Source organism: Ptychodera flava, chromosome 1, assembly GCF_041260155.1.
Source record: "Ptychodera flava strain L36383 chromosome 1, AS_Pfla_20210202, whole genome shotgun sequence".
NCBI lineage: Eukaryota > Metazoa > Hemichordata > Enteropneusta > Ptychoderidae > Ptychodera > Ptychodera flava.
In genome coordinates this window covers 15,010,420-15,037,263 of record NC_091928.1, presented here as the reverse complement: position 1 = coordinate 15,037,263, position 26,844 = coordinate 15,010,420, and the positions used below count along the sequence as shown (strand labels likewise).

General features: G+C 36.5%; 1 protein-coding gene across 6 annotated transcripts in view; it reads right to left on the bottom strand.

Moving 5' to 3' along the window:
- The window catches only part of LOC139130957 (liprin-alpha-1-like), a 197,807-nt gene that overhangs the window by 94,377 nt on the left and 76,586 nt on the right, over window positions 1–26,844 (bottom strand). Inside the window, exon 1 of one of the 6 annotated variants that reach the window (XM_070696869.1) lies at window positions 18,814–18,939. The exons of the other annotated variants lie outside the window; for them this stretch is intronic. Within the exon in view, the coding sequence (XP_070552970.1) occupies window positions 18,814–18,849 (36 nt within the window). The 5' untranslated portion in view covers window positions 18,850–18,939. Of the gene's footprint in view, window positions 1–18,813; window positions 18,940–26,844 lie in introns of those variants that run through there. 6 annotated transcript variants of the gene reach the window in all.

The window sequence follows — 26,844 nt, the reverse complement described above, 5'->3', positions numbered from 1 at the left end:
GTAACTGTTTTTTAGTTGAGTTGTCGTCAGCTTCGCTGTCCAAGTCGTTTAGTCAGCTCCCACGCTCTGCATCCTATTCTGTAAATGTCACCATCGATACAGTTGAAGGCAAATCCCCTTAGCCATCTTCAGCATTTCCTACTTTCCAAACTTGTAAAGATTTATACAAATCCTACCAACGATGTTGAATGTCAGTTTTTACACATCTTGATTTCTACTTGCCGACAGCACATTTGCCATGTCTGACTTGTTTTTCACAAAAAAAGCAGATCCTGTAATCCAGCTCAACATTTGCTACAGACACTGAACATCACTTACAGTATTAACCTGCTATCCCTGTCAACAGGCCCACCACCACACTCACCATTAACCGTTTGAGTGCTGTAATTTTTCCCACCAAAATTTACTGACACATTTTGCCAATTTTTCTGAATTTTTTTTGATAGTTTTGGAACAATGGACATTTCATTTCATTAGCTACAGTTTTTATCATAATTTTAACAAAAATCTCAGAAAAACTGACTGGATGATATTTTATAATGGCGACAAAAATTGACCCAATCCCATTGTCTCCTGCAGCAAAATTGGACTTCTTCACAGGAAAATGGGGTGTAAGCCCTTTAATTTCACTGCAGTGGTTCAACCTTAACACATAGACATCTAGGGTACAGAGCCTAACAGCAAGACGTGACTATATTATTTGGATAGCTTACTTAGGATTCAGAAGCTCACAATAAAATGGCCGACTCCTGAATCTACACTCATGCATGTACCATACAGTTAGCCATATCAATTCATGTTTCCTGGTTATTTGTTATCTTATTTAATAAATCTGCAATATAGATATGGTTACATTGGCTAAATATGTAAATCTATAATTTCACAATTTTTTCAGGATGCCCTTTGTGACGGGGTGGCTATGGTTTTTACACACTGGCAATAGTCAAGAGAATATGCTTTTATTGCATCTCTGGACAGCAATCAACAGTTTTACTATTGCTGTTTTATTTAGTAGAGAAGCTTTCATGTCAAGATTGATTTTCAAATAATTAACTTATAAAGGTTGCTTTTATTTGCCATCATAAACAGCAACATGCCTCACCCTCCGGGCAAAATATTCGTATTCACCGTTTGTCCAAGATCACCATTTTTTTCCCATAATCAATTAACACGAATTTGTGAGCATCGATTTGTCCGTTTTGACAGTTATCAAATCCCCTGTTCCTGATAATGGCTCTCTTATCTTCCGAAAACCCATATCATGAATTTTATAATCAACAGCCCCGATAACTTCCACATGTCCTTTTTTGAACCCATTCTCCACTTTCTAAAACTGTGTACCATTGCTCCAGAACACTGAAAAAGAGACTACCGACAAATTTATTAGCCAATCATTTTTAATCTACTTTTAGCTGACTAGAGGCAAAGGTAAAAATGTTTCATGGTCCAGACGCTTTCCTTTTTTCATAAAGTATGCAACTATGAAATAGTAAAATGCTGATGTGCGATGATCTGAAAAGGTTGTACATGATAACAAATTTCAATAAAATTACAGCCGAGTAATAATTTCACTCAATTTAGATTACTCAGCTGGTTTAAAGATAGTGAGACCAAACAAATTAAAATTGAAAATTCAACATATTTCATATCTAAAAATATTACAATATTGCATTTAAAGTAATTTATATGCTAATTTTTAATATTTATAAGCTGCTAAGGATGTTTTGCTTTATTTAAGTTAATTGCTGTGAAAAATTTGACATAAAGGTAAGATGAAATATGCACATATATTGAATAGCCTTTGGACATCTTTTCATGCTGATTTTCCTGTGATGAATAATAATAATTTATTCAAATTATAATGAAAGTTTGCAAATCATGGCTGAATGTACAAGTATTTCAGATCAAATTTCAAAGTGCAGAGAGTGTATGTCAGAAATTTACCACTACACTTTGATGACTGTACCGGTAAATTTGGCTGAAAGTAGTTTCCAAAAAAAAATACGAAATGTAGAAGTGACATTTCATGCCAGAAACTAAGTTTGACCGTCATCAAGCTTAGTACATAATAATGATATTAATTGATGATTTGAACACACACTGACCAGAACTGTAATATGCAAAATTTTGCCAAGTTTATGTGGCTTTCATGCTAACGATTACACCACTGCAGTTCAAAGATGATTGCAGTAGCTGACACACTTGTGTATAATTTGCTGAGAGAACACCATTATTTCATTTTAATTACAAAATATTCTCCAAACACAGATTATTGCTCCCAAGACAGACATCAGGGCAGGCCACAGTCCTCTGCATTGCACATTTCAATTATGCCAGGTTATTAGTTGGAGACAGCGAGGGCAGGAGGAGAGATATTACCACCATTACGGGGATGCCCAAACCACTAAAATTTCATTGACAATTTGCAAAAGTGTTAATAATCATGACGTGATTGATGGTTTTTTCACAGAGACTCATTAGACATGCGGGAAACACTGTGATGGTTTTCACTGACTTCAGATGACCTTTTGACCTCTCCTGCTTCATTGATATGCGGACAATGTACAAATCATAATGGCTGAACATTATTACTAGATGGTCTGGATGACTTGCATCTTCTATATTGTAAAAGTTACACTGAGAGCAAAAAGTCAACCTTGAAGATTTCACTGATCCTTTTAAAGTATTGCAGATAATGTTTTCTTTGACAAGCTGAGTCTGTTTTAACCAACTTATCTTTAAAAGAAGACGCTTAAAAGCTTAAAATCAGTCTATAAATGAAGATATCACAGACATTTGAAATTCATGGCTACAAATTCTCCTTGAAAACATGATTCAGATTAACTATAAAGCCAGTTTGCAAATGTAAAAGTTACAAAAAATTTCTGTCCAAGGTAAAAATATTTGACGGTGCCGCTCCCATGATACATGGATTTTATGATTTATTACAAATGTTTTTTACCTGGAAGCACTAAACATCATATCATTCAAATATAAGAAAAGTTTTGATGATCGATAACAACAGTATGTCAAATGTGACAACTGCCATAACTTCAAAACTCCCCTGAAGCAGGAAACACCATAAAAAGGTAAAAATAATGATGATGCATATGTTGAAACTATCATGTTTATGCACGCACAATTCTACTTGATATTTAAAAGCCCTGCAGTTATGGCAATCTGCCCTGAAGCAACACTTGCGGTAAAATCAAAAAGAAATATATCACGGTGTATTTTAAAACGACTGCAGTCGTAACTATAGGTACAGGAAGTCAACTCAGTGTCGGCTGTCAACAGGCATTAATGGCCGTCAAATGGAAATTCTACTAAAGATTTACGACTTGTAGAGGGTTGGGTAGCGGTGATAGTCTGGGCCTTTCCTGACCTCCAATCATTTTCATGAGTGCATGCTTTCCAGAGTAATAACAGTCAATGACTGCAATTCCACATCAAGGATGATAACATTTCCGCGTATCCGTGTATGTGAATAAATCCACCTGGCATTTGGTGGTATTCAGAACAAGTCTCAAAGTAAACCAAGTAGTGCTTGCACCAATCTGGTGGTTCTGTATTCATTCTTTATTGGATGGAAAATTACAATCTACGGGTCAGAGTTTAATATTTGGTGTTTGCAAGCATCGGATTGCTGGCCAGGCACGATAATTTCAGAAAGCTGCTTCAGCCATTTTGACTTTTCACATCACACTGGAAGAGGTGCCGTACGTGGAAATCTACCAATAGCACTCACACAGAATAAATCCACACAACTAGTTATGATGATGCAAACCGAATGGGAACACGGGACTGTCCACATTTATATCCTTGATATATACCATCCAGCAACGGGACTATCACGGTTACTGTAAACTTTAACGATAGATGTATTTACAATGGCAAATTAATTGACATGTAATTTTTGGGGTTTTTTTTGCAAAATGTATGTTATTCTACTGAAACAAAATGTATATATGCATGACGCAGTTCCCACGATATAATTCTGTATGTTAAAAATACCGTCAATGACGCTGTACCTTCTCTAATGTGTGGCCAGGTCAGGTAATTGGTTGTTGGCATGGAGTTGTTGGTAAATAGTTGATGATGTAGGGGCATGAGGTGGGATATGGACCCAAAGAACCCAAAAGATGATTAAATACATCAATCAAAAAAATTCGAAGCTACAGTATAAACTGCCTAAAGATAGTTCAATGTGGAAAAAAGTTAAACAATTCAGAAATAAGAATTAACAGTCCAAAATAGTAATGACGCACTTCCTTACTGACCTGAGTGCATGTGAAATACACAACCTGGCATCTGTAAATTAAATGTATACCAAGTGATCATTTCCAGTCACTTTTAACTGTTTTTAATGGATTTTCCAAAGAGTCCTGTGGAAATGATGAAAAACGCCTATCTGGTCTTGTGTTTGTATAACCTCATGGCTGATAATTGTCATAGTATTGAAAAAAAATTGAAAGTGAAGAAATTACTGTTTTTAATAGGCATATTTTCCTTGAAATACATGACCGTGTAAAGAATATATGCTAAAAGTGTTTAAGAGTAAATTTCTTTTCAAAAAATAATTTAATTTGTGACCAAAGGATTTTTATTCTTTGAGTTTACAAATTCAAACATTGCAATTTGTTCAATCATCTTGTGCAGTGCAAAATTTATAAAATGACTGAAAAACAAAAAAAATTGGCAGAATTACAGTCTTGTGATGTAAAATTATGGGTTGACATCACGATAACTGTTAATCTGTTTGAAGTACTAATATACCATAATTTAAAAAAAGAAAAATTCATGCAGAAACTGTAAAATATGTTGTCAGCAATGTAGTGTTAATTTTGACTTTACATCAAATATGCCTTTGCTGGATACCAAATATATAGGGCGAAATATCAGCCATGTTCAGCAAAATCCACACAAAAGCATTGATCCTTTTCTAATTTGATTTGATTTGCTTATGTTATCCTTGTATGACAGTCAGTACAATATGGAACTTGAACACAACACAGTGAATAAGTATGCTGTAAATGAAATGGTGTGGCTGCATCCACATGCAGCAATAGGAGTGCCTTTGTCTCTCACCCCTCATTTCCAACCTGTCCCATCCCTGAAAAAATAGTTTGGTCTTATATTTATAATGTTAATAATTTCTGTATTTGTTAAAATGTGCACATCTCAAAAAATTTTGATCATAAACATTTTCATTGTTTTTATAGCTGACCAATCAGTTAACCTGTTTATTTTGAATATTTGCGCATTTTTCCTCAGTATTTGACATTTTCTGAATACTTTCTTATTCAGTTTGTCATTTGCTAAAAGTTTAAATGCTCCATTGTGTGGTCAAGCTTTCCACAAGCATCAAATGTGGTACTTCATATAGGAGGGTCTGCCTCTAGAGGGCGGGCATCATGAACACTCCTGTGTTTGTTGGTTAATTCCTCCACGTAAACTTGATTGTACTGTAAACATTGAACATGGCCGACGTCCGATTTTCCTGTCTAAAACTTTCACTCATTTTCGTTCATATGACTCTGAAACTCCAGGAAACGATTTGGAAGAAAGGGTTATCTTGAAATATTGAGGTACTCGCCGATATTTTGCAAAATTAAATGAGAAAAAATGCAAGGAAAGGAAAATGCCGACAGGCTTACACAATGACAGTTTTCAGACTCGGAGGCATATGATCATCTCTGCAGATGTTTGCAACAGGCCCAGATCACGTGAGGCCATGAGGGGATATCCACGCAACTCAGTACCAAACACTAGCGCTCACAGAGTGAGCAAACACAAAGTGAGTACCCCTAACGTCAGCTCAGTAGTCTGTAATAGATTGTAGTCAACTAAGAAACCTTGGAGAAAGGCTTAACACTGTGGCTATGCCGCTAAGTCCCTTTTGATTTTTGTCATAGCTCAAAATCGTTCTCCCACACCTCAACCTGAGCCATGAACACCCCCACCAGTTTATGATATGACCCATCACAATGGCATGACGTCACGGATCTTGACAGACGGAAGTCTTGACAGACGGAAGTTCTTGACAGCAGCATATTGGTTTTCAACTCTAATACCTTCTCTGTCTATAAATAGACACGAGAAGGTAAAAACTTGAAATTTTATCACTGCATATTAAATATGTATCACATGTTTGGACCATGATATCTCGTATAAACTGTACTTATGGGTCATGTTAAAATATTCAAATCCAATAATAACCAAACATTATACATTCATGATAGTTATGAATATTCATACTTCACGCATGATACACTTTTTAACATCTATGAACAGGATGAGAGCAAGCTATCAAAGAATAGACAACATAGGTCTGTTTTCTTTCATGATTACAAAGCACACAATCGTTGAAACCGTGATTACTCAGCACTCAGACTTTAAAGCCATGACGCAAGTCGTAAATGACACTTGGAAGAGCTGACATGCATTAGCCTTGCCATCAACTCGTCCAAAGGATTAAAAATAGCGCCAATGGCACTTGATCACAACTGGCACATTGTGAAACTACTCTATCTCTGGGTACACCTGTACATGAAATACTGAATGGGTAGGTGCTGCGGGTTTGGAGTTTGTCAGTAAATGCACATACAAAACAAAGTCCCGAAGTAGCGAATTCCAGCCATTTTCAAACCACACTGTTTGTCAGTGGGGTAAGCAATATTCGCAAAAATCACATTTCCAGGCTAATAGACTATGTTTTACGAAATCACACGTCCTTATTACAAAATAAAAAGATCTTTGTCTTTAAATCAATGCGCCAGTAAACAGGTCCAGCAGCTAGTTATGTCATCAAGTCTGTAATGTTAAGGGTCATAACAAATGTGAGAAATCAAAACATTAAATATGTTGTTTTTTATCAATTTTATTACCAAAAGCGCATGAAAATCTCTGATACTTTGAATCAGCCATCCTGCATATTTCTAACATTCATCAAAACCTCATTTCTGTTCCACAACTCATTAAATAGTCCACAATGCAGGATTGGTGTACATTCCAAAACTACATATATGAAAGACCCCTAAAATCAATTAGTTAAAGGGGGTTAGAAATTTCCCAAAACTATCTAACCGCTGCTCTGTTTGGCTCCATTTTTCGGAATCGGAACCTTGGAATTAGTCTGAATATCTCTACCAAATATCAATGCAGTCTGTTCAGCAGTAATGACCTATGGTCATTATGTTAAAAAATACCGCCAATGGCGCTTGGACATAATGACCGCCTAGTATTATCGGCATTTATCAACAACCACACTCACTGTGAATTAGACAGACCACGAAGTCAATGAGCAACATATAGCTGACAGACTATTTTTCACATTGCGATTTTAAGCTTATTTTCATGAGAAAGAGACATGTATATGTATATGGAGAAAAAGCAGAAGACATATTTGTAAATTGTTTGTTAAGTGACAATCATATATGCATCTCTTGAATTTTGTGGTTATAAGGTATAACAGTAGTGTAAGAATAATGAGGTATGAATAAGTTAGTAAAGCTAAGTTGACAGTAATTAAGATTACAAAATTATACACTACGCTGGGGAAATCTGATTGAAATAAATGTTGAAAAGTAGCAAAGTCATGGTCATCTTTTGTCTAATACCTTGTGTAAGTTCATGAACTTTACATAAATCTTGCTATAGATTTGTTGCTAATGGGCAATAACTGTGTTTCAGATCATTTGAGAGCAATCTATCCTGACAAGTTTAAATTGTAATATACTTCTATTTAAAGGAGAGAAACTTCTCAAATATTTTTTTCCCTGTAATTTGCTGTGAGAACACATGGCAGATACTCAGGACTCTATGGTGCTACCTTGATAACTAACCTACAACTTGTAACGTCATTGTCTAACCTGTTCACCCCAATTTCCTGTAGACAGGTCCACACTCTCCATTGATAACAATGGGTTTGGGCCATACCATTGTAGTGAAAGACTGTAACATGTGAGGTTGTGGATACTTAATCTCTGGAATGTCAAAGTCTGCATATTGACTCAAGGATGTTTACTTAACAAATGCCTAGGGTCATCTCAAAATGAGAATCTAAACTATGAAATATGTTTTTTTTAATGCTTTTGATGCCCAAAAGACCATAGAAATCTCTTATACTTCGAATCAGCCATCCTGCATATTTCTAACATTCATCAAAACCTCATTTCTATTCAACAACTCATAAAACAGTCCACAATGCAGGATTGGTGTACATTCCAAAACTACATATATGAAAGACCCCTAAAATCAATTAGATAAATAGCGCCAATGGCACTTGATCACAACTGGCACATTGTGAAACTACTCTATCTCTGGGTACACCTGTACATGAAATACTGAATAGGTAGGTGCTGCGGGTTTGGAGTTTGTCAGTAAATGCACACACAAAACAAAGTCCCGAAGTAGCGAATTCCAGCCATTTTCAAACCACACTGTTTGTCAGTGGGGTAAGAAATATTCGCAAAAATCACATTTCCAGGCTAATAGACTATGTTTTACGAAATCACACGTCCTTATCACAAAATAAAACGATCTTTGTCTTTAAATCAATGCGCCAGTAAACAGGTCCAGCAGCTAGTTATGTCATCAAGTCTGTAATGTTAAGGGTCATAACAAATGTGAGAAATCTAAAACATTAAATATGTTGTTTATTTTATTACCAAAAGCGCATGAAATCTCTGATACTTTGAATCAGCCATCCTGCATATTTCTAACATTCATCAAAACCTCATTTCTGTTCCACAACTCATTAAATAGTCCATAATGCAGGATTGGTGTACATTCCAAAACTACATATATGTAGAAATACATATAAAGATTCTGTAAGTTTTGTAAGTCTTTAGTTGAGGATGAATTTCACTTTGTTATAGAATGTCCAAAATACAGAACGTATCGAGATGGTCTATTTTCATCCACAAGTTTGTATAATCCAGGCTTTCTTGATTTGAATGACAGAGAAAAGTTCATATATATCTTTACTCACAAAGATAAACTACCTCTTGCCAAATTTATTTCTTGTACTTTAGTTCCTCCCCCAGCAGCGGCTTCATCCAGTGTTTGCTGAGTTTTGTAATTTTTGCCTTACCGCACTCTTGAGTGTGTTGTCGAGCAATAAAGTATTGTATTGTATTGTATATGAAAGACCCCTAAAATCAATTAGTTAAAGGGGGTTAGAAATTTCCCAAAACTATCTAACCCCTGCTCCGTTTGGCTCCATTTTTCGGAATCGGAACCTTGGAACCAGTCTGAATATCTGTACCAAATATCAATGCAGTCTGTTCAGCGGTTTTTGACTTTTTGTCGTTTACGGAAAATGGACACTGAGTCTGTCTGACACCGGTTGAAGCTAACCCTATATCACAACTTCCAGATGTGATAATGACCTATGGTCATTATGTTAAAAAATACCGCCAATGGCGCTTGGACATAATGACCGCCTAGTATTATCGGCATTTATCAACAACCACACTCACTGTGAATTAGACAGACCACGAAGTCAATGAGCAACATATAGCTGAAAGACTATTTTTCACATTGCGATTTTAAGCTCATTTTTATGAGAAAAGAGACATGTATATGTATATGGAGAAATAGCAGAAGACATATTTGTAAATTGTTTGTTAAGTGACAATCATATATGCATCTCTTAAAATTTGTGGTTATAAGGTATAACACTAGTGTAAGAATAATGAGGTTAGAATAAGTTAGTAAAGCTAAGTTGACAGTAATTAAGATTACAAAATTATACACTAAGCTGGGGAAATCTGATTGAAATAAATGTTGAAAAGTAGCAAAGTCATGGTCATCTTTTGTCTAATACCTTGTGTAAGTTCATGAACTTTACATAAATCTTGCTGTAGATTTGTTGCTAATGGGCAATAACTGTGTTTCAGATCATTTGAGAGCAATCCATCCATAACAGCTTAAATTGTAATATACAACCACGGCAAAGCAAGTGCATAGATAACTGATTGTAATACAAACAGAAACTACAATAGCAACAAGTACTGGAAAACCTTAAAGTATAGAAGCGGCATCTTTATTTTACTAATAAAGAGCTAATAAACCACGGGTGCTTGGTTTAGATATGAGAAGTCTCCTTGCCAAACGTAAATATAAGAAATCAACTTGGCATGGACTTCCTGAAGACAGTACCATTTAACGCCACCCTGCTGAGATTTCTTACTGACAGCGACAAAGTATAGATAAACAAGGCGAAGTTAGACTACATATTAATTACTATTAGTGTTTGTATTACAATCAGTTTATACCTATGCACTTGCTTTGCCGCGGTTGTACTTCTATTTAAAGGAGAGAAACTTCTCAAATAATTTTTTCCCTGTAATTTGCTGTGAGAACACATGGACAGATGCTCAGGACTCTATGCTGGTGCTATCTTGATAACTAACCTACAACTTGTAACGTCATTGTCTAACCTGTTCACCCCAATTTCCTGTAGACAGGTCCACTCTCCATTGATAACAATGGGTTTGGGCCATACCATTGTAGTGAAAGACTGTAACATGTGAGGTTGTGGATACTTAATCTCTGGAATGTCAAAGTCTGTATATTGACTCAAGGATGTTTACTTAACAAATGCCTAGGGTCATCTCAAAAGTGAGAATCTAAACTATGAAATATGTTTTTTTTTAATGCTTTTGATGCCCAAAAGAGCATAGAAATCTCTTATACTTCGAATCAGTCATCCTGCATATTTCTAACATTCATCAAACCTCATTTCTGTTCCACAACTCATTAAATAGTCCACAATGCAGGATTGGTGTACATTCCAAAACTACATATATGAAAGACCCCTAAAATCAATTAGATAAAAAGGGGGGTTAGAAATTTCCCAAAACTATCTAACCGCCGCTCCGTTTGGCTCCATTTTTCCGAATTCGAACCTTGGAACCAGTCTATGTATCGGTATCAAATATCAACGCAGTCTGTTCAGCAGTTATTGACTTTTTGTCGTTTACGGAAATGGACGACATCAAACACCGGTTGAAACCACCTCTATATCACAACTTCCAGTTGTGATAAAAAGGGGGGTTAGAAATTTCCCAAAACTATGTAACCTCCGCTCCGTTTGGCTCCATTTTTCCGAATTGGAACCTTGGAACCAGTCTATGTATCGGTACCAAATATCAACGCAGTCTGTTCAGCAGTTTTTGACTTTTTGTCGTTTACGGAAATGGACGACATCAAACACCGGTTGAAACCACCTCTATATCACAATTCCAGTTGTGATAAAAAGGATGTACCTATATATATCTGCAACTGATATCTTCACCTTTGAACTGTGTTTAGGGTAAAAAAACACGCAAAGCACCTCCGTAGAACTACAAACCCTACTAACGCTAATGGCCATTATGTCAATACAACGGTCTCACCATCTAAGAGACTACGATAAATGGCACTTTCTCAAATATTGACTGAAGTTTTTTAATGCTTCACCATCCTATACCATGCTGTCATATTAAGTGTTGTCGTACTATCAAATGGTGTGATGCATTTTCAAATACAGCATTTCTTGTTTACAATGCATGATCAAATTTGTCAAAATTTGTACACTATAATTCAAATAACCAGGCCACTACATTTAGTTTCCGCACTCACAGACAGTAGCTGAAGAGAAATACATTTTTGAGATCATGTTTCCCGGTAAAATTTTCATCCTATGTTTCAAAATACATATCTATCCTTTCAGGTCTTATAAAGGATAACAAGGGAAGTTATTTCAGAAGTCTTACACAGCTAACGTGATGGTTAGTTTGTAGGATTTGTTTGTCAAAACTGACGTGAAAGCACCATGCTGACGTGACATTTCACTAAGTCTGTCTCTGTAATCCTAGCATTTTGTCTGTGGCTGTGTGCGAGCTGTGTGGATGTGCATTTGAATGTACACATGCCATGTCTCTCTCTTTGTCGTAAGATCTTATCATGTAACAGGGAACTGATTACACCAATAGTTAATTGTAAGTCATTGTAATTATATTGTTAATAATTAAGATTTTAAGGATGTGCCAAAAACTTGCATCCTGAAAGGAAAATTTTACTTTCAAATTAAGCCACCACAACGAGCATTCACACTTCAATGAAACTAATCTGTCATGATTTTTATGTGAAGAGTTTGTCTCTTTGTAAGATATCATTCACCAAAACCCTCTCTGAGACATTTGTGGTGACACTATTATGAAGGATCTCCCATCAATTTGTCCCTTTCAAGATCACTTCATTCTGATCCCCTTACACATCCCAACATCCATCTCTGTCAGACGGGCAAGAAGTTGACATAAACTTGCCTGTTTCAGAACACACAAGGTCGCTATACATGACCTTAACATAAAAGGTCACCACTGGAGGGCACACTTCACTTGCTCCTCACCAATGCGCAGCGTTCCTGTTGCAAATTAACTCCCAGAGCCACATCTCCCTCGATTGTTTTTTTTATGATTGTCAGCAAGATGGTGCATTATCAATTCAGCCACACCAAGGTTTGCAGAATAACATATTTAGAATGATACATTGAAACCCAACCACTTTATCAAAGAATATTAAGATATGTATACAGCTCAAATAAAATCGTGTTTTATGTTTCCACAATTGTATTTGAACACTTACATATATCAGTCTTTCTTGTTGTAACTGAATTTGCATCAAGTTTGTAAGTCTTTCAGCCCTGACTTTCTGTTAATACATTCATATTACCTCCATGCACAGAGGTTGTGCCTATAAGGGTTAAAGTGGGAATCTCATGAAAGTTGTGACAAAAGGAGAGATTGCTAGAAACCACATGGATTTCACTAACATGGTTTTGACAAAACAGCGACGGACACAGTGCAGTGCCCAATAAACGGTGATTAACAAGTCATCGTTGATGACACAGTCCCCACTTGTTAATGGGTACTTTGATTACAAGTCCTCAGAGAGGATAGAGTCCTCTTCATTAATTAGGTCTGTGATAAAAATACTTTGATACAGATGGCACTCAATGGCCAAGAATGAGTTCCATTTTGATGAAAACATAAAACCAATGTAGGCCACCATCCTAAAGTTCATAAAATGTATGTATAAAATGTATATAATATGTATTACATAAGTCAATGTCCATGTACCAACTTTGAATAAGATCAGTTGAGACTTGCCAGAGTTATGGCTCTCGACATGAAACAACCATAACAAAATTGCCACCATGTGGCCATATTTGACCACCTCGTGAAACCAATCGACATACATATGTATATAAATAAGTCAATGTACCAACTTTGAATAAATTCGCTTGATACATGTCTGTGTTATGGTTCCGGACATGAAAAAATCAGAAAAACAAATGGCCACATGGCGGCCATATTGGATTGTATCACAAAACAAATCAATGTGCATATGTATGACATAGGTCAATGTCCTTGCACTAAGTTTGAATAAAATTGGTGAATAAAATTGTACGTGTCCAAAGGACGTGAACAAATTGTAACAAAATGGCTGCCATGCAGCCATGTTGGATCATATCATGAAACAAATGACGTACATATGTATGACATAGGTTAATGTCATTGTACAAACTGTGAATAAAATCGGTTGAGATATGCCTGAGTATTATGGCTCTGTACATGAAAAAATCGTAACAAAATGGCCACACGGCAGCCATATTGGATCATATCACAAAACAAATTGACATGCATATCTATGACATTGGTCAATATTCTTGTACCAACTTTGAAAAAAATTGGTTGAAACATGTCTGAGTTATGGCTTTGTACATGACAAAATCGTAATAAAATGGCCGCCTTGCGGCCATATTGGATTGTATCACAAAACAAATTGATGTGCATATGTATCACATAGGTCAATGTCCTTGTACCAACTTTGAATAAAATCGGTTGAGATATGTTTGAGTTATGGCTCAGTACATGAAAAAATTGTAACAAAATGGCCACACGGCAGCCATATTGGATCGCATCACAAAACAAATTAATGCGCATATCTATTACAGTGGTCAATATCCTTGTACCAACTTTGAAAAAATCGGTTGAAACATGTCTGACTTATGGCTCAGTACATGAAAAAATTATAATAAAATGGCCGCCTTGCGGCCATATTGGATCGTATCATGAAACAAATCGACAGGTTTATCCATGACATTGGTCAATGTCCTTGTACCAACTTTGAATAAAATCGTTGACACACGTCTGAGTTATGGCTTTGTACATGAAAAATCGTAATAAAATGGCCGCCTGGCGGCCATATTGGATCATATCACAAAACAAATTGACATGCATATCTATGACATTGGTCAATATTCTTGTACCAACTTTGAAAAAATTGGTTGAAACATGTCTGAGTTATGGCTTTGTACATGACAAAATCGTAATAAAATGGCCGCCTTGCGGCCATATTGGATTGTATCACAAAACAAATTGATGTGCATATGTATCACATAGGTCAATGTCCTTGTACCAACTTTGAATAAAATCGGTTGAGATATGTTTGAGTTATGGCTCAGTACATGAAAAAATTGTAACAAAATGGCCACACGGCAGCCATATTGGATCGCATCACAAAACAATTAATGCGCATATCTATACAGTGGTCAATATCCTTGTACCAACTTTGAAAAAAATCGGTTGAAACATGTCTGACTTATGGCTCAGTACATGAAAAAATTATAATAAAATGGCCGCCTTGCGGCCATATTGGATCGTATCACAAAACAAATCGACAGGTTTATCTATGACATTGGTCAATGTCCTTGTACCAACTTTGAATAAAATCGGTTGAAACATGTCTGAGTTATGGCTTTGTACATGAAAAAATCGTAATAAAATGGCCGCCTGGCGGCCATATTGGATCGTATCACAAAACAAATCGACGTGCATCTGTATGACGTATGAAGTAATCCTTGTACCTAGTTTGAATGAAATCGCTCCTTGCATCTCTGAGATATCTGCGTGAACGGACGGACGCACGCACGACGCACACACGCACGCACGGACGCACACACGCACGGGACATGACCAAACCTATAAGTCCCCCCGGACGGTGTCCGTGGGGACTAAAAAAACAATTGAAGAAATATTGAGAAAGACAAACATCTTTAACAATCATCGGTGAGAGGAATGATGACAGCTCATTAAAGAGCGAGAACTGGGTTTTCCTTGCGTCAATTTAGAAGTAAGACTGTATAAGCAGTGAAGCAGATGAGAAAAACCTAATAATGAGTCAATTGAACTTTGAAGAGTTGGTTTAATAATTGTGGATTAATGTACAACACAATGATTTTCATTAAGGCACATTGCTAAATCAATGAGTTCGTGACAAGACTGCTCAATGCACAAAGAAGTTAATAGTCTCTTGGTGATCCGTGTGTATGTCCAATTTTGACGGTTAAATTTGGCACTGACCTTTTGAGTGTGTTATTAAACAGATCATACGTTAAATATAATCTTGCAAGACATCACAGCAAGTAATTTTAGAGTCATTTTCAACTTATGAAGAAGTCTTTTCTCAAAGGCGTTTTTTTCTCATGGAAGTGAAATTTGTGAAGATCGTTAAAACTTGCTTGGTTTGAGCTATTCACAGTATTTGATAAAACGAAGATCATCAAGATGGTACAGGTAAAACTGTCGGGTTCCGGACCCAAAGTGGGGTACTTTTTATATTCCCTACTTAAAAACATGCTACTTTTTATACCTTCTGGCATTTCCATGCCAACATATTCCACAAAAATCACACAAGTGAGCTCAATATCAGTTTTCCGTCCTTCAAAGTGCATCAGTAATTTTAAACCACAATTTTAAGTAGCAAAAACATGCAGGAGAGACTTTCTGGGGAAAAAAAAAACTTCATGGCTGGAGCAAGATTCAATATCCCTTTCATGAGCCGTAAAATAAGCAATAATACCACTTGACGCCAGATGCACTGTAAAAGGAAGATGCACATTGAGTTGTATCATTCTGTCTTCTTTAACGACTTCTCTGTACTGTCTAGGTACACGGAAATGTAACTAGTTTGTGGCATTCATGTGAAAATGCATTATGGTCGTTATTCAGTCATGGACACTGAGATCATGAATACTAGGTGATGTAATATTTCAAGGGATTAAATTTCAAATGTGGTTGAGAGTATAAGAGTTTGGGAAATATTCATCAGCAAAAGAAAATTGATGACACTGTGTTACACACGCCTGATATGCCAGATTATAGATGTGATATTTAAGATTGTGTGTGATGTGCGATAGTGAGCGTACACATGGAAGTGCTTCACGAACTCTACAGCATTTGGAGGGGTCGCAGTCAGAAAAATAGTAACAACTTAGCTCATTTATTGAACCAATCTTTTTGAGACTGGGGATTTAGCCAAGGGGTTTCTTCTGTGGCTTCTCCGCTAGGTGACTGGGTACGTACGTTGTGAGTTTGAACCCGATTGAAACCATCGTATTTTCTACAAAAATACCTGTATTGGCATTTTGATATTTGGATAGTATTTTTCATCTAGATATACATTTCATTTAGATATACATAATGATCTAAACAATAACAGGTTTCTACAATACTATTACTCATATCTGATATGTCACTTTTCCATATAACTGAATTCTCTGTAATGTAAAAACTCCCATTTTGACTAAACTCACATTTTGGGCAATTTGGCGCCAAACTAAAGTCATCCTGCTTGCAGATATATATATATATATATATATATATATATATATATATATCTATATATATGTATATATATATAGATATATATATATATATATATATATATATATATAAATATATATATATATGTATATATATATATGTTTAAACGAACGACATAATTTCTAGTGTCTACCAGAAATAAACATTGCGTACATTTTTGCATGTTGCGCTCTTAAGGACGTCAAGGAGACGTTCGACCATGGACGACTTGACCAAATTTCAGCACGCAAAATCATACAAATTATTCGTCACAGGAAAGAATTGAAATTATGTCACGGGTTGTTGATTTCATCACTCTGGGACAAAAAACACGACTTAAATAATTGACCAGGAACTGACAATATTGAGAATATCTGAGAGTGTGGAGGCACACCAGAGTGAGGTTAACTCATACACTGTCTACATTACAGCCCTTTACATTAGTTAAGTTACAGAAAGCCAAACACTACACGCGAGCTCAAATAAGATTTACATAAAGTCAGGACACGAGCCCACCACAATGGTCGACATTTTGCCATCTAAATTATCCCAAATGCATTCATTGTCAGCGCTGACTCAATCAAATGAATCGTTAAAAGCTAGTCTATTGTTCAGGTGACGCGATAAAAAGTCTCTTTGAAAAAAAAATGTGGCGAGGAAAATCAAATAATCACATAGGTACTCAATTTGTTGCCGCCATTCAAGAGTGTATATAGCAGATAAAGAGGCCCTCGTGAGAACAAATTACAACTGTCCCTCAGTCACCAATCATCGGCTATCAATTTGCTCTTTGGTTTTTTGCTTATCACTCAACTAATACATAACCTCTGGATGAATTAACCCCTCCGCCCCTACCATTTCTAGCATAATGGAACAGTCCACCTTGAACTCCTGCAAGTCCTTTGCAGAGTTCAAGGTACACTATTCAACGATAAAGAGAAAAAGAGGTTATAAAGAGAGAAAGTTTCTTTCAAAGCACTCATATAATTTTTTTAAAATTGAAATAACTTCAAGTTTCAAAATTACTGGGGATATATTACTACAACAAATTTCACAAAAACAAAAAAATTATGGTGATCAAACTCCTGAAACAACCTCATTACGTATTCCCACTGGGGCAACATGATAGTTTCAAAGTATGAGGATGTGAAGTTGAATTTTTTAATTCTTATTCAATATGGCATTAAATGCATATTTTTAAGAATCAGCGACAAGAATAGACTCACAAAGAAAGCTCAAATAATCATGAAAAATCGAAGCAGTTACTAAATTATTTGGTTTCTTAGTTTTTAGTTTTTATTTCATTGAAATTGGTCTGTGGTGTGTGACTGGCTGGATGAGGCGGGCACGCTTCGTTGTCAAGGTGATGTACATGCATGCCTACTTGTACTATGATACTTCAACAATGTATAGTTATGGCCGACATCACTGGCCTTCATGGAATAGAATATCATACGATCAAAATTATCATCTCAGACGCTAGAGTCAGCATAATGACAACAATATAATAATCATGAGTAATATAATTAATTGGCTGCATTTATTGAGGACAAGGAAAGAAAATTCCAAAACACACGTTTCTGTTTCGCAGCAAAAACATTGTACTGGGTTGTAACGATAAAACCACGAAAAACATTTTTTTTTTCAGGCACCTGCAAATTCTGAGTTTTAATTTTCTCTACCGTCCCCTGGGATGGTTGGTGGAAAAAATGCACACGCATTAGACTCATTTCCCGATATTATTCTCTCCACTCAACAGACCAAACCCAGTTGTCACACAGTTTGATGATGTGAACATTTGCAAAACACCTAGTTTAAAAATGATGGTTTCTTTATAAAGTAGTGTGTGCATGCGTTAAAAAAAAATAATGAATTGTTGATGTTGGAATTCCTCACAGACGTGAACAAACAACCATGGAAATAAGCACATCCCCGATGGCATGTATCTAAAGTTCAGCACTGTAACAACAAGAGGAGGTTACCTGCACGGTGACTACACATACTCTAACGCTTTCATACCATATCACTGCATGTATTTACATCTCAGCATTGACACTGGCCTGAATGAATCCCGGCCCACACGCACCAGCCATAGACAAAAAGCCCCAAAGATAGTTACCCTTCGTCCTCGTTTCGCATTCGGCTGCTCACACATTTTTGCTCCTCCATGTCTTACCGCACCATTGGAAGGGGAAAACACAGACCAGCCTCAGTCCTCAACGCAACTGTTTGTATTGAGGGAGGCACATCGATGGGTGATTCCATAGTATCGTTACTCTTGTTCAACCACCAGAAAAAAAAAAATTCTCGAAAAAAATGCATGGAGTAGGAAAATAATCAATACTCATGAGACGTTTCCCGGTGTCATGAAATTTACATAGATACCTCACTGCACTGCCCCGTGCACCCCTGATAGATGGAATATCCCTATGTCTATACATCTAGGACTGTTCTATTTGATCAGGCTCATGGGTAGGATGCGTGGGGAAGCATTTGCAAATTTCTGAATTTTGCGCTCTGGTAACTCTGTTATTATTGCTCACAACCGTACTTTCATTGTATTGCATTTGGCAATATATTTGTGGGTTGCACACAGTTAAGTTAGTTTTCGTTGTCGGAAAGTAGAGCAAACACCATTAAGCCAAATCAAGCAGGAATGGCCCATATGTGCCACAACTTTCAATACAGGTCACAGGGTCGCCACTCATAATTTGCATACTTTCATTTCATTGCAACACCTGTGATGTCAAGGGTCACCCATGCTCATTTGCATGATTAGTCTGGATGAATTCACCATTGATTTATAGCGTTGCATAGCTCTGGGGTCCCTAAACGGTGAAAACTGAACTGTTGATGAGGCTTTTGTCATAAAACATTTCAGGTCTTCAAGAAATGCGCTGTAATTAAAGCTGATAGTTCACCTACATAATGCATCTATCGCTTTTGCACATGGGCATGTGTCTGTTATTTGTAACAGATGACTGTCTGCTCTTTGTCTCCTCTGTAATACTCTCTCACTATGTTTCCTAAATACATCAAGCAAACAAGAAGAAATTTGCCTATCTTTAAACAACAAGTCTGAAATGCTTCAAGCTTTGAAAATTAGTCACTTACTAGTTGTTTATTTGGCAAATCAACCACACTGCCACTCAATCTTACTATGCTTGTTCTGTTTCATTGATACAGTCACATTGCCGTGTGTGTATGCCTGACAAAATGGATAGCTCAATTACGCATGAAACATGCCACCAAATCATTAACAATGTTAACATTCGTGATGGGTTTCTACATCCAGACGCAGTTCTGTTCTTGGATTATCATTGGTGAAGCCGTAAATCCTCTAAAGCAGGCCATTTTGTGACACGTTTCTCATATGAAGTGTTTTTACACGTCAGCAGGGACATACAGAAATACGTCAGTGAACGTTTAGAAGTTATGAAACAAAATGATGCTGCAGGACTGAGTGTAATGTCGAAAGCACTAAATGCCAGAATCAAGATCCTGTCCACATTTGGTATAGCTGTTAATTATCTGCTTGTTTACATTTTAATATCTGTTAATTATCTGCTTGTTTACATATTGAATTACCTCTTGCAAGTCTTTCTGTTGCAAAAACACATTTTTAATCCGTTGAAAGTCTGCCTACTGATAAATCTGATCAGCAACATACCTCTTTAAGATGGTACAAGCAGTTATTGAAGCAATGACATAGCGAAAACACCCTCTTTTCTATAATGAAGCATTCTTTGTCATTGACATTTTCCCATTAGCAATGGTTCATTGACAAACCATCTAAACCTTAACGATCGGTATCCAAACTCATCAATACCATCTAATCCTGCTTGGCGGCCATCTTGTTTTGTACAAATAATCATGCAGTATAATTTGATAGACATGAGGTAGAAAATTTAAAATCTGGTTGCCAATTTACAAATGAAACTATGGAACAGAATGGATACAATGATGCAAATCTACAGCATTGTAATTGATACACATGCAGCAGTTGTAACATGTTATTCTGAATATGTAAAGTATGAAAAATATAAGGCTGTGAATATTTCAGAATTGGCTTGAAATCACTATGCAGGCATACATGCACAGGCACATCACCGTGGCTCAGGACTCCTATTTTAAGTCAAACTGAGATACTTTGTATGTAAAAAACAAATTTATAATAGAATATAGTCTCAAATTTGTCCAAATAAGATTCATAACACAATTTTCTACAACCTAACTTTTGATGAAAAACAGGTTAGCAAAGGGGCAAAAAACAGATCTGTCTGCATGTCTTAAAAGAAACAGTTTTACAACGTTACTACTAAAATGTAATCAGTATTTGATGCAGAGGAGAAGATCTGCAGTGTCTCGACAGTGCTCCCATGAGGTGGTCTCACCAACACTGCATGGCATCCTGGGAACTTGCAGAAGGGCTTTAAGGTTAATCAGACTACGGAAGGAAAAATAAATTTTACCAAGTGACAAATTGAATTGCTCCATAATGCTGACAGAGACTGTCTAAACACGTGCCCACATATTCATTGCCCTGTCTCCATTTCCTGTTAAATTTACATTCACTTATTTGCTCATTATTTCCACCCTTTAGATGTATTTGTACGCCTTTTTTCTACAATCTTCTCAAGCAGAAAAAGTTATACATATATATCTGAGCTGCTGAATAAAAAATTTCCATAAATCATCTGGTTGGGTCGGTAGATTTGAAAAGAGATGTTTACGAAACGTATAAATTTTATCTCTCTCTGCAAACAGCTCAAATACATTATGAAAACTGTTCAAAATCAAAATGCTCAACAGACTTTTCATGTTAGCAAATTGAACACATCTTTTATCACCTTCTTACAATATATTCAAGTGACGCTATAATGGTAGGATGCATGTCGCTCTGAAAAATTTCACACCAGTACAACAGGGAGTTGTATACCGCCGCACTGCATTATGGGATGAAAGTACAGATGGTATGGCTTTCAGAAGAGTAAACTCAGCTGCTGTACCAATTAGGGATTAATGAAAGATATCCATGGCACAGGGAAAACTAATAGAAAAAGCATATGTTTTGATTGGGGATCTGGGCAAATACCGTACAGACAATCTTTGACCCCAGTGTTAGGTCAACAGACAGCACCAGCCTGTGTAAGAGGATTTTTAAAGCATTCTCATTACATGAGGACTACAGTAAACAGTGAAAGACTGACATGCAAGTACACTTTAAGCAGACAGCAGTTGTTGAATAACACAACCACGGGTTGTTTGTCTTCCCAGACAGTGCCGTTTACATATGAAAACCAAATGGTTTCTGTCTCATTGAAGCGGTGCATTCCCCACGCATACATCTACAAATGAGACTGTTACATAATGGTTTGTGAGAGCAATGACACTCGCTGCCGTCTGCTGCCATAAAAAGCCCTAACACATTAACTGCATAACTCCCCGTATCATGGGCACTACAAGACCTGCCCATTGCAGGAGCCCGGTACGTGACCTTGTATCATGATCAAATCTTACCTACTATCGATTAAGAGTACATCACAGAAATAGCCGCGATCAGTTAAAATTTCCGCTCTTTTCTTTTACCTGACAACTGCTATTATTCCGATCCTGCCCACTCACTCTCTTCTTCATGGTGTTGTTGTTAACGCCCGCTTCCCTTGGCTGTGATCTCCTGGCTTCATGATTGGATGGAGTCATTCATCATGGCATGGCAGAGCTTCAGCCTGCCATGACAATCATACCGGTATGTTATCATATCATTTTTTTAAGACTATAGCTACCAGAATTCCCTGTGGGGTTTTAGCACTCAACATGCATGTATAACTCCCTACGAGTACTTGCTTTTAAATTTCTGTGTGTCTACAAACTCAACAATTCACATTTAAAACGCAAAAATATTGCGAATATAATCTCTTGGGAAGACATCTGGGCTGTACGTTAACTTGAATAACTTCAAAATATGAGACAAATGACAAGCAATTATCACTGTGACGGTCTGTCTCTTCTCAATAACCAAGCATCAATTTTTTAGTTTCTGTTAATGGGGAGTGCTTGGCACAGAAAAGCTACAAACGGAGCCAGCCTCGTAACGTCTGCTACTAGAAACGACTGCTCAAGCATGAAATATTGATGGTCGCATAATGCAGTTTGAACATTTTGAGACAAAATGCGCACAAATGCACTCTGAACCATGATGGATGACAAAGCAGTTTGCTTCAAGTCGGAGCTGAGGAGATTTTGATCATCTCATATTCAACAGAATTGTGAGTATGAGCAGTGCAGTGCATGTTATTTCAAAATTCGAAATGTCTCAACTGTTGGAGAAACCTCTTTCAGTTATTAAACCTTTGAATGCTGTATTTTTTCCCACCAAAATTTTAGTCCAACATTTTACCAATTTTTATGAACTTTTCGGTAATTTTTCTGATAATTTTGGACCAAATGAACACAAAATTTCATTGGCCTCACTTTTGGCAAAAATCTGACAAAAATTGACTGAGGTATAATTTATGAGGGTGACAAAAATTGACTTTGGTGCACAAAGGGTTAATATAACAAAACCTGTTCAACTTAAATGTCACTCACTGGATGAGTGCCATGTACTAATAATATTCTGAGCAAACCATGGCTCACTACATCAGTTGTAAGATCTTTGTGAAAATATCTATCACAGGATGTGAGACACAGACGAAAGCTCATTTTGCGGTGTGGTGAACTTTGCAACAATAACAGGCTTTGCATACATCACATTTTGAGGTTGATACGAATTCAAGACTGCCGTGAGTTCGAAGGCAAATATTAAGACATCTGTAGATACTGTTTCACAAAGTTCCCCCGAAATTCAGGACAACTGAATTGCTCCTTATTTTATTCAAAACTAAACAAGAACCGATCACTCATTTTCTACATACGCAACTACAAGCCATCAACACATAATGCACTGCCGGTATGTACAACAACTGATTCCCTGAACTTGACACTGGCAAAGCAGCCGCAATATTGAATTTATCACGCTCCACTGATTCCATTTTGTAAGCTCACAGGGTCGCTAAAAGGTCGCAAGTAAATGAGTGTTCTTAGGTAGCATCAAAATATACGAACACATTTTGCCCCTGCAACGGTAATACCTATTTTGATTTATAATCATAGCATTTCTCCGAGCAGCAAAATCCTCTTTAAAATTCACATTCTCATTTTTAATGATTCCCAGTTTCTCAACACTATGCATAGACTATTACTCATTCCGAGTTAATATTATTTTATTTTTCATAGGCAGCTACTCTCTGACCCTTGTCTTGATCTTCCAGGTCACGCTATGACATCACGGTTTCTACTTGGCAGGGTCAAAGGTCACACTTCTCCACTTTGTCACGCATAAATATTATATGAAGAATTATGATAACGCTTGGGATGCAGTGTGGTTAATTTCACTTTACTTTTTAAAAATCTGCTGTAAACTGTCATATAGTATGGAGTGAATATTAATTTTGGTTGAACTCTGACCAGTGATCAAAGATGATACCTTCACTGAAAACAATATGTTCTTTTAAGATTTAGACAGCATTACCCCTTCTTCTGTCAAGATACCTACAACCATCAGTATCACATATCTTTTTAGCGATTTAAGCACACATTCTGACCAAATCTAAACAAACTGACTGCAGACTGATTTACAAGTCTGGCAGACATTAATTTAATGGCAACAGTCAATTATCACAATTTTTAAGCCGATTTATAAAACTGATAAAAAAACCACAGACACTGGCAACAAAATTATGCCTATCTTCTCAGAACATCAGTTCAAAATATTCTCATACAGTGTCTGATTGAATTACGCTTTTAATGCCCTAGGTTTCAGGGGAAAATTAGTTAAAGGCTTAGACACGATTCCCTGGCAGCAAGTTACCCCTAGGTTGTATGAAGATTAATCCTATTTGCCATCAGGTCAGAGAGAATGTGTGTAATCAATTTAAATACAGCTGAGCAGGATTAGAGAAATGTCTCGGTGTTTTCTTTTTCAGGACGAATTTGTAACCTGATGGACAAATTTGCTGGCAGAATTATCTGCGAGATCCTCAGGCCCTTAAGATATTTACTGTATTGATTATCTCACCAAAATAAGAAATTGCTGGAGCGACTTTGATAAAATACACACTGTGAAAGAAAAGTCCCAGCTACACATACAACGGTATTGTGTCGGTCGCAATTTCGGAATCAGAATTCTGCTACTCGACAAACAATGGCAAAAGAAACTATTAATAATTATCAAGACATTCTGCAAATTAAAATTTTAGTACACAGCAATGGGCACTTCACACACAACAGACAACATCCCTTGTAAGAATTGCAATCATTTTTTTCTTGTCTCAAAAGCAAAAATATACAAAAACCATGGGTATCTCTAGTGTGCGATCTGATGTACAACTTTGACTAAATCAAGCCAACTTGTCTCTGCAAGAACATCGATGTAATACTGAAAAATAAAGTCAATCTTGTAAACATGACTTGTGAGCACGCAAACAGCAATAAGGAGAATATCCCGTACGATGAGTCAACACTAGTTAGAATTGATTTAACTCAATTTGCAATGAATAGCTATGATAACTCAGAAAAACCACTAAAGATAAAATTACATTGGAGAGATGCGAGCAGAATACTGATCAGTTTGGCTCAGTGCGAAGGCAACTCAAATTGCCAAATGCCAGTTTCGAGCTATTCTCATACAATCAGCAACAACACATTCTCCATTCAGATTATATAGAGAAATACAACTTGCATATTGTGTTCCTATACCATCGAGATTGAACTTCTAAAAGTCCTGAACTTCTAAAATTCATTTATTTATTTTTTTGCTACAATACCACCACCAGGGAGCATTATCTTCCATTTGACATACATCTGGAGTTTCAAATTTGCAATTTTCACCCCTCAATTTGAATACTTTGCAGCTCTGCTATGAACTGAGTAATTGCATACCAGAATCTGCTACATGTGAACCGATAAAAGGGATCTTTATCCATGACGTGCACCACTCATCAGACACAGCAAGTACTCTTCACTGTACCTTGTAGGGAGGGTTTTTAAGGTATAATAAAAGAGCTTCTGAGATGAGTTTTGATTCTGGGAAAACTTTGAAAAGATGAAAAAGTTGAGTGCGTTTATCCAGGAAGGAGGGCACCCAACTCTGAACTTGATTATTTTAATCAACTGTGCCAACGACTATAAATGAAAGTATTTTGTTGTGAGACTACAAAGGATGACTTAAAAATTTGATACCACAGGCTTTATAAATGCTCCGAAACTTTCCCATTATCTTGTCTTCAAGAACGTGTATTTATCAAATATAAAATTCATTTAAAGGGTAAATAACTATGTTTACAATTGTAATGGTGACTGATTTCCCTCATAATGTTCTGTGACATCCCCTGACAACGTCCAGCCGGATAAGGAACTTTTCTCTTATGTGCTCTCTCATTATAAATTTATACATGAAACTGGGTCAACTTGCCAGATAATCCACCTACAGATAGTGTCACGGGATTAGTGATATTTTTGTCCTAAGTTGCTAAATGAAGCACCTTTGGACTATCTTAGGATATTTGTGTCTATAAATAACAGCTCTTCTCAAAACACATCTGTCTCTAAAATTACATCTTTTCCAGGAAGGATACATTTCAGTTCAATTTTAAAGGTTCAGCCATTTTCCCTTTCAACACATCAAAATGTAAATTCATAAGTTAACTTATAGGCAATGATCTCATGCTGGGATGTATTCAGTTTTTTTTTCTGATTAATAATAAATTGAACATGCACCATCTAACGTCTGGGCAGGATGTACCGCCTAATCTATGAAATATGTCTGACCACAAAAGAATTGTTAAAATTTGCGACTGAATATCTGTCCCCGAGGCACATTCTACCTTAATATCATAAATATGGAACGGGAAACGAGAAAATGGTGCAATGATTTATTTCAATTCACATGCGACTCAATACTTATGAAGCACATGGCACTGAATGGGCTATACTTGATATCCCATCATGCAGTGCTTTCATCCAATGCAAATATGTATCACACATTCACTTCATCTGCACTTTTTTTGTAGACTGTAAAATTTCATGTTTTTTCAAAACATTCTTTCCA